Source organism: Pagrus pagrus, assembly GCF_965226575.1.
Source record: "Pagrus pagrus genome assembly, chromosome: 1".
Lineage (NCBI taxonomy): Eukaryota > Metazoa > Chordata > Actinopteri > Spariformes > Sparidae > Pagrus > Pagrus pagrus.
This window is the reverse complement of record NC_140185.1, coordinates 23,274,306-23,294,784: the sequence shown is the minus strand read 5'-3', so window position 1 is coordinate 23,294,784 and position 20,479 is coordinate 23,274,306. Positions and strand designations below refer to the sequence as shown.

At 40.9% G+C, this 20,479-nt stretch overlaps 2 protein-coding genes across 3 annotated transcripts in view; both read right to left on the bottom strand.

Annotated features, from left to right (window-relative positions):
- nfat5b (nuclear factor of activated T cells 5b) overlaps nucleotides 1–1,764 on the bottom strand; it is a 40,513-nt gene extending 38,749 nt beyond the window's left edge. For both annotated transcript variants that reach the window (XM_084358644.1, XM_084358645.1), the window contains exon 1: nucleotides 1,451–1,764. In XM_084358644.1, the coding sequence (XP_084214770.1) occupies nucleotides 1,451–1,523 (73 nt within the window). In that variant the 5' untranslated portion in view covers nucleotides 1,524–1,764. The remainder of the gene's footprint in view (nucleotides 1–1,450) is intronic.
- Nucleotides 1,765–1,979: 215 nt separating this feature from the next.
- On the bottom strand, nucleotides 1,980–19,960 carry LOC311269289 (polycystin-1-like protein 2; the record flags this gene model as incomplete). Its single annotated transcript, XM_084373358.1, has 41 exons — nucleotides 1,980–3,185; nucleotides 3,272–3,403; nucleotides 3,490–3,591; nucleotides 3,697–3,907; nucleotides 4,831–4,991; nucleotides 5,077–5,204; nucleotides 5,283–5,416; nucleotides 5,548–5,878; nucleotides 6,011–6,196; nucleotides 6,284–6,424; nucleotides 6,507–6,603; nucleotides 7,326–7,801; nucleotides 8,271–8,487; nucleotides 8,575–8,804; nucleotides 9,020–9,219; nucleotides 9,324–9,470; nucleotides 9,551–9,729; nucleotides 9,839–9,940; nucleotides 10,312–10,542; nucleotides 10,641–10,831; nucleotides 11,009–11,234; nucleotides 11,317–11,445; nucleotides 11,773–11,893; nucleotides 11,985–12,109; nucleotides 12,206–12,352; nucleotides 12,766–12,903; nucleotides 13,297–13,476; nucleotides 13,574–13,716; nucleotides 13,890–14,102; nucleotides 14,323–14,464; nucleotides 14,569–14,680; nucleotides 14,830–15,028; nucleotides 15,916–16,063; nucleotides 16,177–16,304; nucleotides 16,399–16,809; nucleotides 16,911–17,140; nucleotides 17,377–17,524; nucleotides 17,822–17,932; nucleotides 18,574–18,762; nucleotides 18,853–19,011; nucleotides 19,639–19,960. The coding sequence occupies 41 exons, from the start codon at nucleotides 19,958–19,960 to the stop codon at nucleotides 3,015–3,017; spliced, it is 7,488 nt and encodes a 2,495-aa protein (XP_084229484.1). The 3' UTR covers nucleotides 1,980–3,014.
- Between the last annotated feature and the right edge of the window lie 519 nt (nucleotides 19,961–20,479).

Below are 20,479 nucleotides of genomic sequence, written 5' to 3'. Positions count from 1 at the left end.
TCCCAGTTTATTTTACGTTGGGATGACACCACATGTGAACATGGACAAGTTGCAGTCAGTGTGTGTAATAAAGAGGCCCTAAACTGAGACTCTATGCACATCTTTATACATAGCTTCATCTCAGCACAGGTCGATTCTGTAATCCCGCACTTTGCCTTTTTCGGGGTATTTCATATTCTTCAGTTAAACAGATCATTAGATGATTGACTTGCAATGTATAGATTATTTAGCTGTATCGTGACACTATCATTATCATGGGCAACGTATCATAAATGTTGTTGTATCTTATTGTGAGTGACTCTCTAATTCCCATCCCTATACCTCTTCACACTGTCATGACGGATGTTCTTACTATGATGCAAATAAGCATATTTCCATACATGTGTGTGAGTGGAAACAATTTAATGGATACATGGGTAAATAATTAACCAGTGCTCCAGGGAGGGACTGTTTTGGTCGCACATGTGCCCAAAAATCTTTCAAGTGCGACTAAACATTTTCGTTGGTCTCACGCCTGAAATTTCAAAAAATGAAGCCTGCAAAAATGTTTTTATTTAACAAACACTGAGTGTGTAAGCAGTTGCTTTTGAACAAATATTAGCCAATAAACATATTTTCTGTGGATTATTTTGTCAGTTGTGCTGAACAAACATTAAAAGATCATTTTGAATTGGGCTATTGACTCCTTTTTGTCATGAAAAATGCTGTTCAACATAACGAATTAAGAAATTAAATTAAAACAGTTAGGCGCACTCGTGCAACCAGTGTCAAAAGCTAGCCAGGAGCCCTGTTAACCTTCTCCTTGAGTTTGCATGCCACAGTACACATAATCCCCTGCCTGGAGTTCAGTCTTTATTTTCTTCAGACTTACACCTGCTCTCATGAGTTCAGTTCAGTACAGTTATTCTACCTGCGGGCAGCCTGAGGCTCCCATACTGATGATGACACAGTTGATGTTTATGGGCCCAGCAGAGCCTCTCTCTCTGTCTCAGGGGCAGTGTAGTGTATGTGTGGTACGGAGGGAGGGAGGGAGGGGGCACTGATGGCTTATTCAAACAACCCACAGAAAATAAGACAGCACTGCTTTTCAGCTGGCAGGGGGAAAGTAAACTGGTCTGACCGGTGTGCATGCAGCTGCTCAGGGCTTCAGTTTGGAAAATAAAAAGCATTTCACCTTGCTCCAGGAAGCAAGGAAAAGAGGAGTGAGAGCAGAGAGGTTCAAGACTTCAACTCAACGCTTTTATCAGCAGACATGTGACGGACAGAAGGCAGTTACAGATAAATGACACTGAAGGGAGGGCTGAGCAGCTACATGAACAGTTAGGTTACGACCAAACACAGGTGGGTGGATAAGTTTAGCTAACACACATATTCACAAACTACAACAAGAGGAGAAACTTGGCTAAACATGAGCGACATACAGAACCAAAAAAAAGAGGGCTTTTATTACCTTTAGAGTACAAGGCTCTGGGAGCATTCAGGTCGAGGTCCCCGCTGAAAAGGGTGGTAAAGTCAGAGGGCATCGCAATCCCTCACACTGAGAAACCGGACACCCCTCACTCAGATACAGCGTGACGTCGGTGGACGTCCTTTACTTTTCTCTCTCTTGACTGTCACAAAATGTTAAAAGTTGTTTTCGGACTAAACCGTAGTTGTTAACTTGACCCTGTCCTTATAGCTGGCAAACCGTCTCCGCCGTCACTCGGCTGCTGTGTCCCCCCTCGGTCCGCCTACGACGCATGTTGTTGTCAGCAAACGGCCCGAGCTGCTCTGGCACCGAGAGCCACGCCCACACAGGTGACGCAATACGTAAAAATGTCCACGTAGGGGTTAAAGTATGATATTTCCACAGAAGATCAGTCACCTCATAGCAGAGCCCCTTTGATGACATATGGTTTCGATATTATGGATTCAAAATGCAGCAACAAGCATATGATGATATACTTTATGAAAGGAAGACGATATCTCCAAGAGGGAAAGTAGTTATTGCATTACTAATAAGATTGAAGAAGTACACATCAACATTTTACACAGTATATATCCAACAAATCTATATTTCTTTAAATCTTTAGACACTGACAACAAATGCATGTTTTTCTAATGATAAACCAGAATCTTTAACACATTTATTTGACTGTTGCATATGACTGGAAAACTGTATATTGTGTAAAATGAATGATCATAACAAAATTGAGTGTAAAAATGTCATTATGTACTTTGAACACAAAAAACACGACATTATTGTGAACTTATTAATTATGTTTGGTACATTTCACATACATAAATGTAGATTTCCCTAAATTTCCCAAATTTTATAGGATTCCTGTGCAAGTTTAGAGAATATATATAAACTCTTGCACTGGTTTTAAGATTAAACTTGGTAATAATTTGATGATAAAGAGAATGACATTCATAATACGACATTTAAACATCGAGCCAATCATCTACTCCACTCCATTTCTGTGTCTATTAGCGGTTGAATTGTGGGAGCAACACACTGAAATGGTGAAAAAGGCGTTTAAAGGCAACTGGCAAAAGATATCACGTTTGTACAGATGTTTATAGCTCACAGCTCTCCAGATTGTATTACATATTACTAGTTATTTTGCCTATATAAATGAAGTAAAATGATATCTTGTTGAATCTAAGAATATCTAGAGGTAGCAGCATCATTTGCATGAAGATTGTTAGATTGATGCAAACAAAAATGTGTCACGACCAATTAATATATTTTTTGGAATAAAAGCATGTTGTACCAGATTTAGTCACAGAAACACAAATTTACAAAATATACTGCAGCCTAAATACAGTGCATCAGTGCATAGCATAAATATCATCCTCAGTTCCTACATTCTCTCAGTGTTTCAGCTTCTCTGGAGAGAAATATTAATTAATATTAATTTATAGAGTTGTAAGGACTTAATATTCAGTCACAAAGCATCAACACGTTGGTTTGAATAAATTAAGCAAGCTATGGCAAGCAATTACTGAAGCAAAGCATTCTGAGCAGCATTTTAACCATCACGAATATTCCCAGAAGAAATCATCGAGAGTCCATTATTTGAAGCAGATGAAACAACTGGCCTCTCAGTTAGGCAGTCGCCACCTTGTTGCTTAAATTTGAGTCCAAACAAACTGCAGAGTTTCATCAGCATCAGGTCCACGATCTCATCTTCTTCTGATGGCTGTAAGAACAGTGAGATATATGTTTCATGAGAGGCTGTTTCTGTAATGGTAACATCTCAGTTCAGACTTGGCATGGGTGAGTTACCTTGTGATGTATCTGCTCTTGACTGAATGCCACCAGAATGACAGAGATGAAGAGATTCAGGACCACAAAGGTCATGAACACGATGCAGGAGCCGATGAGAAAGGCACCAAGCACTGGATTGTAATTCAGCACCTGAGGGATCAGGAGGAAGACATACACTGAAGAGGGGTCACCTGTCATAATCTCCTGAGGAACAGTTATAATAGTCTAATGCCAACCTCTTCATAGTTAAAAATGCCAAGCTGCAGGCTGATCATGGTCTGTGCTGCATCCAGCAGAGTCCTGTAGGAGTACAGCTTCCAGCCATACATCAGGTTAGACTGAAAAAAAGAAGAAAGTATAGCTCTGTATGAAAGATCACCTTTTGAATTAGTTTTATTTCACAATGTATAGTATGTTGATGTTAAGTGTGGGAATCTGCTCACAGCGATGGAGTAGGCCAGGAACATGATGGTCATGACCACCAGGAAGCCTGAAATATCAGTCCAGGCTCGCTGCAGCGTGGCTGTGATCATGTGCAGCTTTGGGTTCAGCCTCAGCAGGTGCCACAGTTTGATTGTAGCCAACAGCACCAGGAAGGCAATCAGATACCCGAGCACTGCATCAGCTTTGGCTGTCTCATGGAAACTGGCGTATCTGGAGACAGAGCATGAGAGGACAGAGTCTTGTATTAACAATCTATTGAGAGAGCTTTGGAATTGATTAAGGAAATAATAGTCCATCTAGTAATGTGTACTTATTAGTTTGAGCTTTTACGGCAAGTAGAGGATAGATGCATTATGTCACCTACAGGAGGACAAATAAAGACTAAACAATAAGAACAAACAAACCAAAACAAATAGAACACAGACTGATATAAACAGAAACAGGGCCAGATGTACCATAAATCATGTGTACGCACAAATACAGTTTTAGTCGTGAATCTAAAGAGTTTTATGCATCTGGTGCCAGCAATTACAATGTTAATGTCCAAAAAGAACAGTCAAGAAAATCCTTGCAGCACAGTGGCAGAGATCCCAGGCTCTATGTAGTTAAGGTATGGTTGCCAAATTTTATAGAATTGGTCTGATATTTTATACATGTAAAATATTTGAATAGCACTGGCGTTGGTACTTTTTCATGAATCTGCTGCAAATATATGTTCTTCCTTGCTGTGTAAATAAGAATACAGTACAATCCGTTATTGTTTTTTAATTTGATCTATCTGGATGGAAGGCCCAGGATGATGGTCCACCTCCAGTTCCAGACCCAATTTTTTTGTCTATATTTTAGATAGCAGAAGTTACCTTTGCAGCTTACAGCATGACCAAATACAATGTTTTCCTATTTATTGAGATAAAATCTAGTTTAAATAACTTTACATAACTTCTAAAGGTGGAAATTAGGTATTTTCTCTGAGCTTTAAGTGTGAGATGCACTGACTCGCTTCACTATGTTAGATAATAGAAAATAAACAAGCAAAATGTACAATGAATTAGCAAAACTTGTTGTTCATACCAATATTAAGATTAGATCCGTAAGTATACACTTGTAAGGGTTGTGTTTTTCTTATTGCTTACTGGTCTTTGTGGTTCTGGTAGTACTCAATGTCCCGCTTTCCAAGTAAGGTCCTCTTGATGAAGACAGACAGCGCGCTCCAGCTGAGGATGATAATAGCCAGCTCCAGCAGGTTCCACTTACTCTTAAAATAAGCATATCTCTGCTGCTTCATCAGCTTTCCCTGTCAGGACGAGAGGAGATTGTGTGAGGAACTTAATTATCATTGCTAGTGATGATAGTAAATTCAAAGTGTGGTGAATTCATACCTGGACAAACATGTAATAGATGATAAAGAGGAAGTAGATTGCTTCGGAGGCCATGACAAAGACGTGAAGGCCACCGGTCGACTGGTAAAGACGCACACTCTGAAGCTCGCTGCGGAACTGGAAAGCTCCTGGAGGAAACACAACACAAGTCTCATAAAAAGTGTCCATGCAGCTCTCACACAGGTAACTGAACTCTGACTACTAACCGATGGCTGTGGTCTCCAGCATGAGAGTGACGATGCAGAAGAGGTTGACGTTGGCGTTGTACACTGTGAACTCCATGAAGATCGCCTGGGTGTACACGTCAAACCAGGTGTTGTCATGAAGATACTGAAGGGTTCTGAAGAGAAAAAAACATGGTTAGATGCACAGTATGTAATTTCTGCTGCTAGGGGTCTCTCAATCAAAATAAAAACAATAGAGTAAGCAGCATTGATGAAAATCTATCTTGACCTAATGTATAATACCTACTTGCTCGAATTTTGTGAATCTGGCCCAAGATCCACCACAAATCCTCCTCCTCTGTAGAGCTTCACGCTGCCCCAGATGGGGTACGCCCTCAGTTCACCCTGGGACTGGTACGTCCATGGGCTATTAAGGTTAACTGTGGCGTTATCAGCCACACGGGGGCTCCAGCCTGGACCGTAGGAGCCCATGTCCTCCAGCTCCCATGAGTACGGAGCATGGCAGTCCCGCTCAGGCTGCTGCATGGAGGGAGCCACAGGGCAAGAGTTTTTGTTCACCCTCACCTGGCGAAGACGAGCGTTACCCACCAGCTTGGAGTTCCCATCTGTGATGAACCCTGTGATAGATTTTCAAGTGATTTTATTCATCACAGTCAGTCCTTATAAATTCTACTTTTAGTCACAACTAACATATTTTATATCACACAAGCAAGGGAGTCGGACAGTTAATAACTTCACAACATACTGACCTGGGTGCTCTCCAAACAGGTTCCTCAACAGAGTTGTGTTTGCCCAGGTGAACACATCCTGAATACTCATACTGTCTGAGATGTCTCTGCTGAAGCTCTGTTGGATGTGTTGGGTCAGAAAGTAAGCGTTGGGGTCCCTCTGACCGTACGCCACCAGGAGCAACATCCACATAAATCCCATGTAGACTGCATCATAAGCAAATATCTTACATCGGCATCTCAAATTGTATTACATTACATCATGTGTTGTTATGTATTATCGTGGTTTCCTACCCAGAATCTCCCTTATTAGGGCAAAGACTTTCTGCTCTTTGATCATGTTGTTCCTCATCCTCTCGATGTCAGTGGGAGGTGGCGGCTGATAGAAACTGCACGTACTGTCTCTTCTTGCTGCACGCACCGCATCAGGATCATCTGATGAGAGTAATACTGGACTGATATGTTTTGTTTTTTTAAACTAAAGCAAAAGTTGAAAACTGTGAAAAAAAAAAAGTACCTGTGTTTCTCAGACTGTCATCTATCTGAGGCTCTCCGTACTCCTCCTGGTCAACTTTCTTCAGAACGAGAGCAAAGAAAGCAGCAAAACCAAGAACCTGTGACGGAAGATTTTCACACTTCAATACCAGGGAACCTTATAATGATGCATGTGCTGTAGTACTGTGAAGGACATCTCTGACGGTCATGGATAGCCTTGCAAAGCAATATATATACATACATTTGACAATAAACAAAGAATCAATGAATTATTTTATTATTTTACAAAGGAATACATCTTATTTTATTTCTCTATTTTTCTAAATACATTTCTTTTAACTTAAATGACTAAAACTGGTTTTATCTGTGTTAATGTAAAATGTGATGATTTAAAAATGTGTTGATTAAAGTTGCTGCATTGCATGAAGCACTTTGTAATATAGGCTTTGACAGTGTCACATAAACATTAATATCATTTACTTGGCTCTGCGGGGCCTTGTTGTTAATATGTTTTGAGATGTGACAAGAAGTAGTAGAAGTAATATCAAAATGTGATTTTAATCAGTTAATTATAAATAGTCTCTAAATTCTATTGTTTTCTTAAAATCCCATGTTGTCACTTGTATAGCACTTTGGATTGCATTGTGATATGTTTGAATTGTGCTATTTAAATAAAGCTTGAATGATTGATTGATAAACGTATCAGTATTGTAACAATTTCTTAAGGACAAAAGGCTGAACATTGGTTGGAAAGCTTACTTTATGAATTACTTTCTACACATTTGCAGTGCTATACATGTTATCACTGTGTACTCTGACGTTGAACTGTAATGTCGCTCACCTTCAGAGGTTGAGTGATAAACAAACTCTCAAAGAAGGAGACCACCATGGAGATAAGCCAGCTTATAGAGCGGTCTTTCCCGTACGTCAGACCGTACATCATGGTGAAATATCCCGACACACCGCTGGTTGCGATCACCAGTATCCAGCCAACAAACACAAACCACCACGGCAGTCCTCCTTGGCAGCACTTCTTTTTGGCGGAGTCTCCGTTGATGCTCTCTTCTGGACTGGGGCTGCCGTCCAGCTGGTCTCCTTCCAGGCTGGACGAGGGGAGCCGGTACTCCAGGAGACCTTTCATTCCCTGAACCTGCTGCATGGCTCTGTTGTAGCTGCCCGGGTTCGGAAAACGAGAAGGTCCCAACAAGCCCAGCTCCTTCTCAACGTGACGCAGCTGCCTGTACAGGTACCTGCTGTTGTTGCTCTTCTTCTGAGCTTCATCTGAGGTCTTCTCAGGGCTCCCACACATACTGTCTTCTGTCCATGTAAAAAATCAAGAAATCCTTCAGGGTTATTCATTTTCTATAATAGACAATATATATATTTCGACTTTACCAATTCAAAGAAATGTCCTTTCGTGTCAACATAATCAATTTGGACCACTGACAGTCACAAGATCTATCTCAATAAATAAATAAAATCAAAGATACAGTTTTTCCTGTACCTCAATTCAATTGACGATGAAGAAAATTATAATACTTAGAATTTTTTTTTAAAATAAATTAAAGTTTTTATCTGCCTGTCAAAAGTAATATGAATCAAGCCAAATACCATCAGGAAAATACAGCTGAAGAGACGTAAGAATAAAATGCTACTTTCCTATGTATTAAAAGGCCATTAAATTGTTCAATTTTCTTATTTTTTCTTCTTCTTAATAAGTCTGTTTAATTGGATCAGCCAATAAAAATCAGAAACACACGATATGAAGAGCTCTGTAAAGCTTTACCTTGTAGATTAACTGCACCTAAGCTGAGGATCATAGAGCGTTCCCTCTTGGAGGCGTCACTGTAAAAGTCTCCCGCCGCTCGGTTCTGCTGTCTGATGATGTCCTCCACCAGAGACAGCAGAGTGTTGATGTCAGCCTGCTGACCAGACCGGAGCTCCAGCTCAGGCAGCGGACTCTTCATGGCCTTTGACAGTGACTGAGCAATCCTCTTAATGTCCTAATGGAGACACCACATCGAGCACTTTAGACAACAGAAGAGTTATTATTACTTATAAAAATGACTGAGGAGAATCTGTTTCCTCACCTTGATCACAGTGTCTGGTGTGATGTCCTTCAGCTCTTTATGTGGGGAAGAAGTCTGTGAGGGAGAGACTCGACCAGTCTTCCCCTGTTTAGATGCTGAATCTGTTCTGGTGGACTTCTCTCGAGGACGAGTGTTTCTAAAGATGCTCACAATGAGGAGATTGATAGGAAACATGATGATCGAACTTTGAATTCCAATCATAACTTGTTGCCAGGTGAACTCTATGTGACCTGCAAAGTAAGTTGAGATTAAACAGATGTGATTTTTTCGATACAAGAATGCACATCTACAGATCTCAATTTAAAGGTCAGCACTACAATACCAGTTCAACTTTGTCATCCAAAAGTTCAATGCAAAAATCTATTAGTAACATTTTTATAAGACTCATTTAAAATTATTCTGTTATGTAATTAAATTATCTGAATATTTGAATTTAGTCACCCACCCAGGTCCATGGTCTGCTCAGAGGGGTCAGTAGGGATGCCCCAAAACATGATGCTGGTGAGCATTGTGCACAACAGCAGGGAAAAACAGCAGGAAACTCGCTGCACACGAGTGAAAGTGCTGCAGGGGGGCCGACTGATGACAGAGAACCAGATGTGGCCATCACGGAAATCCTTGGCTGTCTTCATGAAGAACAGGTTACTAGAAAGTATTGAAGAAAAAGCATAATTGGAGTCAGGAGGATAATAAATTAAATTGTGAAAAGCTTGGTATTGTGTTTTTACCAGATCTATAGCTGGTCTTACCTAAACCTCTTCAAATCCATTTCCGTTGCAACTGGGAAGACCTTGTCAAGAGTGCACTCTCCCACATCTACAGCCAGCCAGGAGTTACACAGGAAGTGCCATTTATGACCACTCTCCAGATCCTGCACCATTACTTTGTTGACATACCTGTGTGTAACATCATTAATTAGTACAAACTCAAGCTTAACTGTGATTGAAGTCAGTCAGTCTTGCCCTGTAACTCATACCAAGCAGGGTGGGCTCCTGAGTTGTCGTGCCACAGCCTGATGCTCTGCAGATCTCCGAGGGAGAAGTGTGTGGTCAGCAGAAACATGTCCATCCCACCCCTCTCAAACACTGGCTTCTCAGAGTCTGTCAGGTGGTGGGGCTCACTTTCCCCCTCTGTACCCAGAAGAGTTATCGTCACCTAAAACAATCAAGATGAACAGACATACTCAAAGTTGTGTCAGCATCATAACTGTTATCCAACAGAAGCAGCAGACAGGTATGTTTTCTGTTAGTGGATCATCACCGACCTGAGAGGAGGTGGCTGCACCATGCCGATGCCCTGTGCTGAAAGTTAGCATGTAACGATACTCAGCCAACGGGTCGTTATCCTCGAGCACTGTTATCTTGACCTATGAGAGAGTGGAAGACACAGTGTTCAGGGATTCGTTTTTATTGGTTAATTCAATGACAAAAAGTAAATGTTAAACATGTTAGTAGCAAATTTAAGAAAAGTGAAAAGCATTTCAGAGACTACATAAGATATAATTCAAACAATGATGTTCTCTCTCACAAAAATATGTAATAATTTTGTAGTAGGTAGCAGTTTTTTCATTGGTACATTCATGTAGGGCTGCACCTAATTATTTACAGTCTGCTGTGGTACTGACACTGTGAGGATTTCATATTATATGTGTGAGCAGCAAAGCCTGAGCTTCCCAAATTGTCTGGCACTTCAAAGATTCAATGACATTATGTGGTGGAAGTCTTAACTGAGAAGTACCTTGGCTGAGTCCTGGATGTCTTTCCTGCGCGCCCACACAACAACCATGACATAAACAGCAAAGATGGCCCCCACAAAACACACCACCACAGGATTGCTGGTGAAAGTAGCAAAGAGTTCTGCGGTGCGTGACACATCCACTAAGTTCGGCATGACAAAGAAAGAGCTGCCGAAGAAAGTTAAGTGGTTACAGAGGCACTGAGTGACCAGAGGCGTTGTGAGCGGACCGACCTGTATGAAGAAATAAAGAAAAAGAAATGCCACAGCTCACTTTTCAAGAATGTACTGATACAACCACTGCGGATATGTGTTATTGTTTTTTAACTCACTCTGCAGCCGTCTTCACTCCAAGAAGACTCAGTTTCATTCCAGTATTTGCACTGGGCAGCGATGGAAATTACATTAACAGTGGCATTGACGGATTTGACGCCTGGCTCTACGATTGGCTTCATAACAAGGTAGTGCACTCCAACATCTCCTGTTCTGTCTTTGGGGCTCAGCACCCAGGTGTATTTCTCCCCTGTGTTAAAATGACAGAACTGTATTCAGCCTGTCCGACTTTAAATAAATTCACCCAAAACATAAAGGAAATTTGAAGTAATGGATAATCAATACACCACACTGCCTCTCTCTTGAGTACAGTTTAAATGTGACTTTCAGACATATTATTATAAAAAGTAAATCTGTTTTATATTACCGTCTGTGGCATTCTCTAGAGGGATCTGAGTCTTAGCCACATGATTCTCATCATTTGGATAATCTTTGTATCCCAGGAATAGCATGAAGGAAATGTCTTCAGACGGCTCCATTTTCAGCACGAGTGTTACATCCGGCGAGGGGACGTCAATTATTAATGTGCTGAAATTGGCAAGGTCCAGGACTGTGCTGTTCTCCTGCCCGACGTCAAGTCTTGGCAAGAGAATCTGATGAGCCAGAAAACACATCATTCTGAACAGTCTACCAGTGCAATCCAAAGTAACTAAAAGTACCTCTACGAAATACTACCTCTATCTCTTCAGGTAAGTTCTCTACAGGGATGACAGTGCCGTTCACTCTGGTGAGAGAGATGGATCCGACAGCTCCTGTGATGTTGTCCTCCTTCCAAGAATATGGATTTGTCTCAAAACTCATCATCTAGAAGGAAGTGGGCACATAGAAAGGGCAATTTGTGCAAAAATGTAACTCATAACTTTATTTCTGTTGGTTCCATAGCTGTAGATGATGTCAGATTTTAACAAAGTTTTGAGATTCGACGCTTCGTTCCTCCATTTTCTGTTTCCAGATAAGGAGTCTTTATTTATGAGGAATGAACAAGGTACTGCTGCCATTTTAACTGGTGTGGGTATTACGGGTGTTTAACGGTAAGGAAAAGCTTATACATCCCACACTGCTGACCCCTCCTACCGTGGAAACAAACTTTTTAATACACTCCTGTGTGTCCCCCACAGTACACACACTTACTCTGACATCTACTGGCTCGTCTGGAGAGACAATATGAGCAGGCAGTGTGGGGAAGGAAAATCTGGAGGAGCTGTTCTTCTGGACATTTATATCCTGCATTTGCATCTTTCCTGGAGACACTCTGCAGGAAGCATAATCACAATTTTCTTAGTGACTTCAGCAAACCCTAGTTTATCAAGTACATGTTCTAGCCAGTGTCAGTCATCTCTTACCTGTTGACATACACGCTGATCTGACCAGAATCAATGATGGCAGGCTCTCCGTTCAGCCTTTTATTAATCAGCAAAGCACTTTGGACATTGTTGATCCCAGTGAGAAGAAACTCTGAGACTTTTTTCTGATGAAAACATAAATCATCTTGTTTGGTAAAGACCATAGAGGACAGAGGAAAGATAGATATTTAGCAAGTAATCAGTGATAGTTTTTTCCTTACATTTGATGAAACGTTCAAAATATTACTGGCTGCTTCAACTATTGGTGTAGCAGCTTGCACAACTTCTCCATCATCTCCGTCTTCCTGATTAACGCTGACAGTGCTGAGGGAGGAGCTGAGGTCCACCAACAATGAGCCCGCTTCTTCCTGGAGAGAAAATAAAGCAACAGAAAAAGATTGGAGAGCCGATGGACATTATATCTAGAGCAATACAGTTTATTTATTGGATGAGAAAGGCAGTTGAAAATGCTTGTAAGTAGCATGGTCTGCATGTTCCTGCAGATTGCACTTATTGACGAGTCGTATTCAAAAATGAAATGCTTTGAATCCTTAACGGCACATCAGTTCTAGAGAGTCCATGCCCAAAAAGTTAAGCTTGTTTTTAATTAAGAAACAATGGCTAAGATGTCATTTACAGCTGGCGTTGCTATACAGAAATCAGCAAAATCTTCCATTAAGCATTATCATTGCCTATTTACAAAGGGCTGTCTGTACTGCCTGTTTTCCAATGGACATTTGTAGATTTCTTAATGTTGTTGTACTGATATACTGTACGGTACTTGAGCAGTTGGACTGAGCTCGTCGGGACGCTGAGTGAGTCCAGCCACAGCTCTGGCCGTCACTTGCACTCCCTGAGTGGTGTTGCTGGGTGTCTCCAGAAGAACTGTGGTCATTCTGGTCAACATTTGCTCTCTGAGCTAAAGGGGAAGGAAGTTCTGATCAACATCACGTTGCTCTCCATGCGAGTTGTAAAAACAAGTCAACTGATAGAGGATTTTTAAAGGCTGATGCATTACTGCTAGTTTGAAACAGGAAAAAGCTGATAGGTGATTAATCGACAAATAGCCCTTCACATGTGGGGAAAAAAATACTGATACTATACTAATACTTATCTTTGACTTTATTAGCAACTGGATAACTGATGAACTGAACATTTAAGTCTAAGTTATTAATACATCTGGATCATTGAACATCAAACTCAAAATAAAAACTTAATAAACTGAACATCAAAAACGTCCAAAATCTAGGTTAGCCAAACTGATTAATGGGTCGACTTCTAGTTGTAAGCCTCACAAATATCATTCTGTTACCTTCATTCTTGCATCCTTCTGATCTTGGCCGGCCTCTTTGTTCAACATATCAGAAACTGAAGTAAATATTTGTCCGAGAGCCTCGCCAGAGAGCAGACCCTGCTGCTCTAACTGACTCACAGTATCCTCCACTGCAGATTGGAGAGCATCCACAGAGGTGCCGGAGCTGCTTTTTCTCACCTTGAGGAACATTAACAATCATCAATTATTCAAAGACTTTTACATGGACAGCCTGTTTTGCCAATTTTAATTTTTCTGATCATGGTAGATGACAAACCTGAGTGGAGACCGTGGTGTTGGCTTCCTCATATTCATTTTTCACAGTCACCACAACAGACAAACTGTAATTGTTGCTCTTATCTCCGAGAGGCAAGAAGACAGATTTCACCTCATTTGCATTACTGCAGCGTAAATGTTGGCCTTGAAGATAAAAGAGACAATTTAGTAAAAGTCGTGATGAATTCTTGATTATGTCTCAGTTTATGGGTTGTTCAATAGTCATAACATTAAAATGAATAACAGGCAATGATTTTCACTTTAAAATGTGTTTAAAAGTGAAATAAATCAAAAGGGACAGTGGTGCAAATTCTCACCTGTGTCTGTTTTGAAGCAGTAAGAGCATCCTGTGGAGCAGAAAGAGCTTGCTGTGCAGGTAATGTCAAAAGCATCGAGGACTGTTCCCGACCCTGGAGAGATGCTACATGAGGGGGGGTTGGGGGTTGTAGGTGTGGCAGCTGCAGCTGGTTCAGTTGGTTCAGGACCTGGTATCGGTAACGTGTATTTGGCAAAACCTGGCTCCTTCTTGCCTGTAAAAAAGAAAAACACACAAGTAAAAAAATCGATTTATCAGCTTCTTTCAAAGCCAGAAAGTGGAAAAACGTCTTCATTTTAAGCAAACAAAATTAATACATAGTCTCGGACGAAGCATTGCTTTTTAAGAGTCGTTCAAAAATGCTTAAATCCCTATTTATATTAACACTTAATCTGTATCTAAAAGTGATCATTGACAATGGGATGAAAACGTACTGTAAGCAATCACACTGATGTTGTGCAATCTGTCCCTTGAAGCTTTCAGATGTTGGCTATGTACAACATACTCAGTGTTGCCATCCTGCTTCTCAATAGATGGCCTTCTACCTGCTTTGGAGTAACATCTATTAAGGTCCTCCTGGAAAAAAAAAACATTGGTTAATACTGTAAGTGTTTGACATATTAATCTCTCAGGCAACAGTTTAAAATCAATTAATGATGCATATGCTGATTCAGACTCACCATCAAAGGTTTGGGGTCCTCAATATGCCAAACTACATCTGGGCAAGTTGTCTCACAACTCAGTTTTAGCTTTACATCGTTGTTCACATTTACTGAAGCACAATTATCACAACTGCAAGAATAAAAGTAAATATATAACTATAACCCATTCCAACTACATATATACAGCTTTACAAGATTTGTTGTATGTCAACCCCTGCAATGATCTGCAGAGTAACTATTTTGAGAATATCTGGGCTTAAACAAATGGACAACCTTTACCTGATGGTGACGTCTGTGAATTCCTTCAGAACAACAGTGATGCACTGTGAATCTGAAGCAAGTTTAACAGATTTCCTAAACCAGGTAGTTCTCCTCACAATTACAGCGTAAAGAAAAATATCAAATGGGTCTGGAAGGCAGTCTTTTTCCACAACACGAGTTTCACCCTTTGTTTTGTTTCCACACTTGCATTCTCCTCCTGTGTGAAAAGAAGCAGAGGTAGAACTTAAAAATAGAGATTACAGTGCTGCTGTTGTATATAAGAACAAAAAAATATGAATCACAATTACATGGGATGGACAAAATAACAAGAACACAAAGCAACCAAGTAAAACACTGTTTCCCAACCTTAGGGTGCTGACCCCCACCAGGGGTCGCCAAAGCAAAAGGGTGTAAGAGGTGTGAGAAATGATCTTTAAAAAATCAACAGTGGGCTTACATCTAAGAGTGTCATTCTGTTTTTAAATCTCAAAGGACAATGGCATGGTGAAGACCTGAACACAAGCTAGATTCAGTGAGCCTTCACTCTGCCATACAGCCTTGTCTTGCATTAGAAAAGTAGGAAGTTTCACAACACACCCTGTAGTAGAACAACACCACTAACTTCAACCTCAGAAACCATCATCCAATTGAATCAACACCTCTTTGACACAGTGAGTTTATATCTAAAGTAATGTCCCAGCTATGATAGTGTGTTTTTGGAGGTTCTGTGTTCTATTGACATACAAACATCATCAGAAATCTGAATAAACCCTCATCGTGGTTTTGAGAAACCAGAATATGCTAGTTAGAGTATGCTGATGGAAACCAGAATATGTGAAACCAGAGGACCTTCGCAGGTTTCTGATCACTTGGATCAAAATATGATGATTGATCACGTAATGGTGATCTACCATGAAATGAAAGCTTTTCTGCTGAATCAAAGTGAAAGTTGGGCTGGTAGAGATGAATTGTATTGGTGCACTCAGCTTCCCTTTCTGGTGATCAGATGTTCCTCTAACTGTGTTCACCCTGTGTAATTATTTTAAACATAATTTAACTTTTAAAAACTAAAACGTTAAGTGGTGAATTAATTGTTGCACTTACTACATTTCCATTCAAATGTGAGTCCTTTGCTGGGTAATGATTCAGTCCCAGTTGTGCTCAGTGTGACACTCTGAGTGTAGTCGACCAAAGTGTTTGGAGTAGCAATTATTTTCAAGTCATCAAAGCCGTCTGCACTCACATTACCTGTCTGTGGATGGAAACAAAGTCATTGTGCTGCAACAGAAACAAACATGTACATATTGATAATTTAATGTTAGGTGAAATACATTTATGCACAGATCACGCTCATCCTATACATACTGTGTCTCTATATTCATCTGGTGACCGGTCAGAGTAATTCTGACAAGCCTGAAGTATGTTCTTCAAGTCCACGTCCACATCAGAGGTGGAGAAGGCATTCACAGCTCGTACCTTCACCTTCAACAATCCTTCACCAAAACAAATGTTTTTTAAGATGACTAAGCACATGCATTATATGCTATGGGTTTTCATTTAATTACAGTACAGCTTAAGCTGAAGTACCTTCAAGTGGGCTGGAGAATGTATAAGCTTGAAAGCTCCCGTTAAGCATGTCTCTGGTCTCAGAGATAGTGTCCACGGCTCCAGTCAGAGTGAAGAGCAGCTCCACAGGGGCTCCTCGCTCCAATGAAACACCAATGATGAGATCGGTAGAGTCTGGACAGTCGTCTCCCTCTGCTGTCACTGACGCCTGCAGGCCTTCTACAGGCTCCAGCAGACACAGCTCCAGACCAGTGGACACTGTGTGGGCTGTGACCCTGTTAGAGGCAGTTAGAGTCAGGTTGTGGCAGCTATGTCCAAGCTTCTCGAGCACAGGGGCACTCAGTGTGATGTTGTGGGGTGTGATCCCTGTGTCCACAGACGAGTTTGCAACCACATGGTCTTTATGTTGAATTGTGTAGGAAACATTTGTACCTATTTACAGGAGAGAAAAACAAGGGAGTCAAATTATTCTGTATTTTTGGAGAAGCGGTTTATTTGAGGAGTTTATCCCCTACAGTGTAAGACTGACTTACCTGCCTCCACTTCAACTTGGATCTGAACAGGTCTACCATAGAGAGCATTGAATTTAGTGCCATCTGTTGACATGTTCCTGCTATAGCATGTAATGAGACCAAACTCTCCGACGGGCTCCTGAATGGTGATGGATTTCTGAGCTGTGACATGCCAGTCACTGGTGCTGCACTCCACTCCAACCATAAAAACACCAGGACGGCTGAACATGTGCCTCACAGTGCTCTCCATCCTGTAAGTGAAAGGTTTAATAGTGTTTAACTACTACATAAATAAAATCAATGAATAAAAACCTATCTATCCATCTATCTATCTATCTAGAAAATGTCATGAAAAAAATGTATCAGTGTTTCCCAAAGCCCTAGATGACATCCTCAAATGTTTTGTTTTGTCCACAACCCACAGATTTTCCAAAGCTAGAATCAGAGAACTGCTATTTTACTTTCTATCTGGTTGAGTGTTGCTCACTCTGCTGGGCTGTATGGATCAATGGTGTGGCCGTCTCCAGCATTCAGTTTGCACGTGAGGTTTCCCTGAAAAGGATGAAGGAGCCACTTCACGGTGATGGTGACATTATCAAAGACGGCCGCCAGCTTGGTCATCAACAGGTGGAGTCCTGAGAGGAATTTATATGTATCCATGTTGTAATAAAAGCTCATCTAAGTTTCACTCAACAAGGCAATCATTTGAATGAGTTGAAAGTCAACTTGCAAGTTTAGCTTGAGAGGCTACATAGCTCTGCTGTCAAAGGAGATGAAAGGTGGAAGGATAAGAAATATGGTTGCGTCATTACGAGAGGAGTACAAGACATACACAACATAGTCTGAGCATGATAGTCCAACTAGTTGTTAACTACACATAACCCATGACTTCGTGCTCTCGTATAGTGGAAGTAAAAAAGGACAAATCTGACCATGTTTGCAGTGGTACTCTACAGACAGGTAACTTCCCAGCACAGGACATGGTTCACCAAAAGAGGTCAGATCAACTGGAGCCTGGCAAGCCTGCAGTCCGTGACAATGGGCTGGAATGACACACAAGTCAAGTAAACGATTCAGTACAATTTTCATCCTATCCAACTCTCTAATGAGAGGGTCTAATAGCATCTAATAGCTCTTAAAGAGGTATATTAACAATAAGAAGAAACACCAGATATTTGCTTCATAATTGCATGAACTCCTGTGGCATTACTAATCCCAGACTGAGATGAATGCGAATGTATTTTTAACACCAAAGTCTGTTCAGCTCCTAAGAGTGGATTTGTCTAATGTCTCCTCTGGAAATTTAATCCTTTTGTCTGCAGTCACAGGGCAATCATGGCTTTTGTGTTTGACACAAAGCATGAAATAAGAACATAGCTTAAGAGGATTTTCGTAGGTATTCTGTTGCAGCGGCTTTAACAAAGTCAAATATGTTCCCATAGATGCTATTGTTAATGCAAATATGCCTTTAAACAAAATGTTCTATTATTTCAAGTACCAAATAGCGAGTTATGTAAATAACTTGTCAAGTCATTATATATATATATATATATATATATATATATATATATATACATATATTTTGCATGTATTTTTCTATCACAATTGCTAGAATGTTAATATGTAACATTAAAAAAGTAGTTCTCTATGTAAAATAAAAAATAAAGAAAACACTGTTGTATACCTGTGACTGAATCCATGACATCTATCCAGCTGCACTCTTCCTGGGAAGATGTAGGCGCGGCTGTGAGTTTAGATCGGCAGTAGTGAATTGTTTTTCGACCATAGAAGCCGTCGTCAATCTCTATAACTTGACCAGAACCACATTGCAGTGTTGCATTTTGGCCATCACACGCGATAGATCGCCCTGAATCTGAGGGGGGAAAAAAATCAAGAATCAAACAAGGGGAGCAAACACAACATAAGTTTAATGCTAGACATTTATTTATTGAGCAGTGCGTACCAAACTGGCAGATGAAGTTGAGCTCCTGACTACAGTTCCCTGTGGCTTCCCACTGGAAGCCTGAATGTCTCAGGACATGTCCACAGGCTGTGTGTGCATCTGGACTGTTCTCCCAGTTACTATAGCTGACGTCTGAGCCATCCAGCCAAGCAAGGGAACCTGGGAAAGGACAAAAAATCACAAAAAAATAAGATTGATCAAACTTTGATTTTGAATTCTGTTTCTCAGGTAAACTGCTGCAGAAAATGTTAGCACCACAGATGTTAACAAAAGCTTGTTAAGATGCAATTTCAGGATCATAAAAGAACAAAGCAACAGATTGAGCTGGTGACAGGGGGAATGAATGACAAAGACTCATCCTCTGTGAGGGGGAATAAAAGGCACATTTGTAAATCAAGCCACTCGACAGCAAGCCAATTGAGACGCTCAAATGAATGAGGAATATCTCTTCTTACACCTGCTGATTGAGGGAGATATCTTAACACATCAGTCCTCTAACAAATGTCAGTAAACAACCACACTGCAGGTCTCTACAATGGACATGCAAGCTGCCTAATGAGATAGTAGCTAAGGCAATAATCCTTATTTGTGACATTTTTTCACTCAGTTATTAGATATTTAATCATCGATCACAGATATATCAAATACTAACTTATTTCTGAAATGGTTACAGGCTTTTATTTTTAATATTTACCACTTTTATTCCAGTTGGCCAACAGAGCCCTCAAATATATGTAAACTCACTAATGATCTAAATAACAACTAAAGATCAACATGCCCTCTCACCCTCCGAGGCAGCAGAGTCGAGCGTGAGGTTTGGAGCAGCGGGTGCCAGCCCCAGCCACCAGTCCTTCCCCGGCTCTAGGTGCTTCTGAAGAAACTGCTGGATTTCATCATTCAGGATGAAGGCCAGGTGTCCTCCGCCTCGCTCACACCATCCCTGGGCACTGAGGAAGGATCGATGCAGAGCCACAAATTCATAACAAGAGCCATCAAAACCCTCCTGGTGCTCTGGACAGGAGAGAGCCTCTGTATCCTCCTCAGCATAACATGTCCAGCTGAGGAGGAGAAGCAGCAAAGTCAGTGTGGGAAAAGTGGTGCTTTCCATCTCTGTGACCACCTGCACACTGTTCAGACTCTCTTAGAACATCATGTCTTTAAAGGGCACTGACGTCAGCAACTCTTGAGGACATTAGGATGGCTACCTTGATGGCTGTCCAGCTTTGTGTTGTGCACATAATTCTTGTGCACAAACAAAACCCAGGCCTGCAGTGAAAAGGCACCAGATCCCACTGTCAACAGCCACTAATTGCTCCTCTGCCTCCATTAATGCAGGGGCCCACAACCTGCAGAGAGAGATAAGCTTCTCATTCAGACCTGCTCCTACAATGAAAATGTCAATCTGAACTTTAGAAGGAGCCAGATGCATCAACTTTCCCGTGGGCCTGTTGTTGTTCAGACTGATATGGAAGGTTGAACTAAAAACAATGGTGAAAAGGTGATAGCCTTTAATTTTACATGGGTTTATCTCCCAACTAAACATTATAAAATTAGAACTTATCTTACTTTGTGAAGTCAAAATGTCCATCGCAAAAATGATCAAGTCTGGACAATTTGTATACTTTGC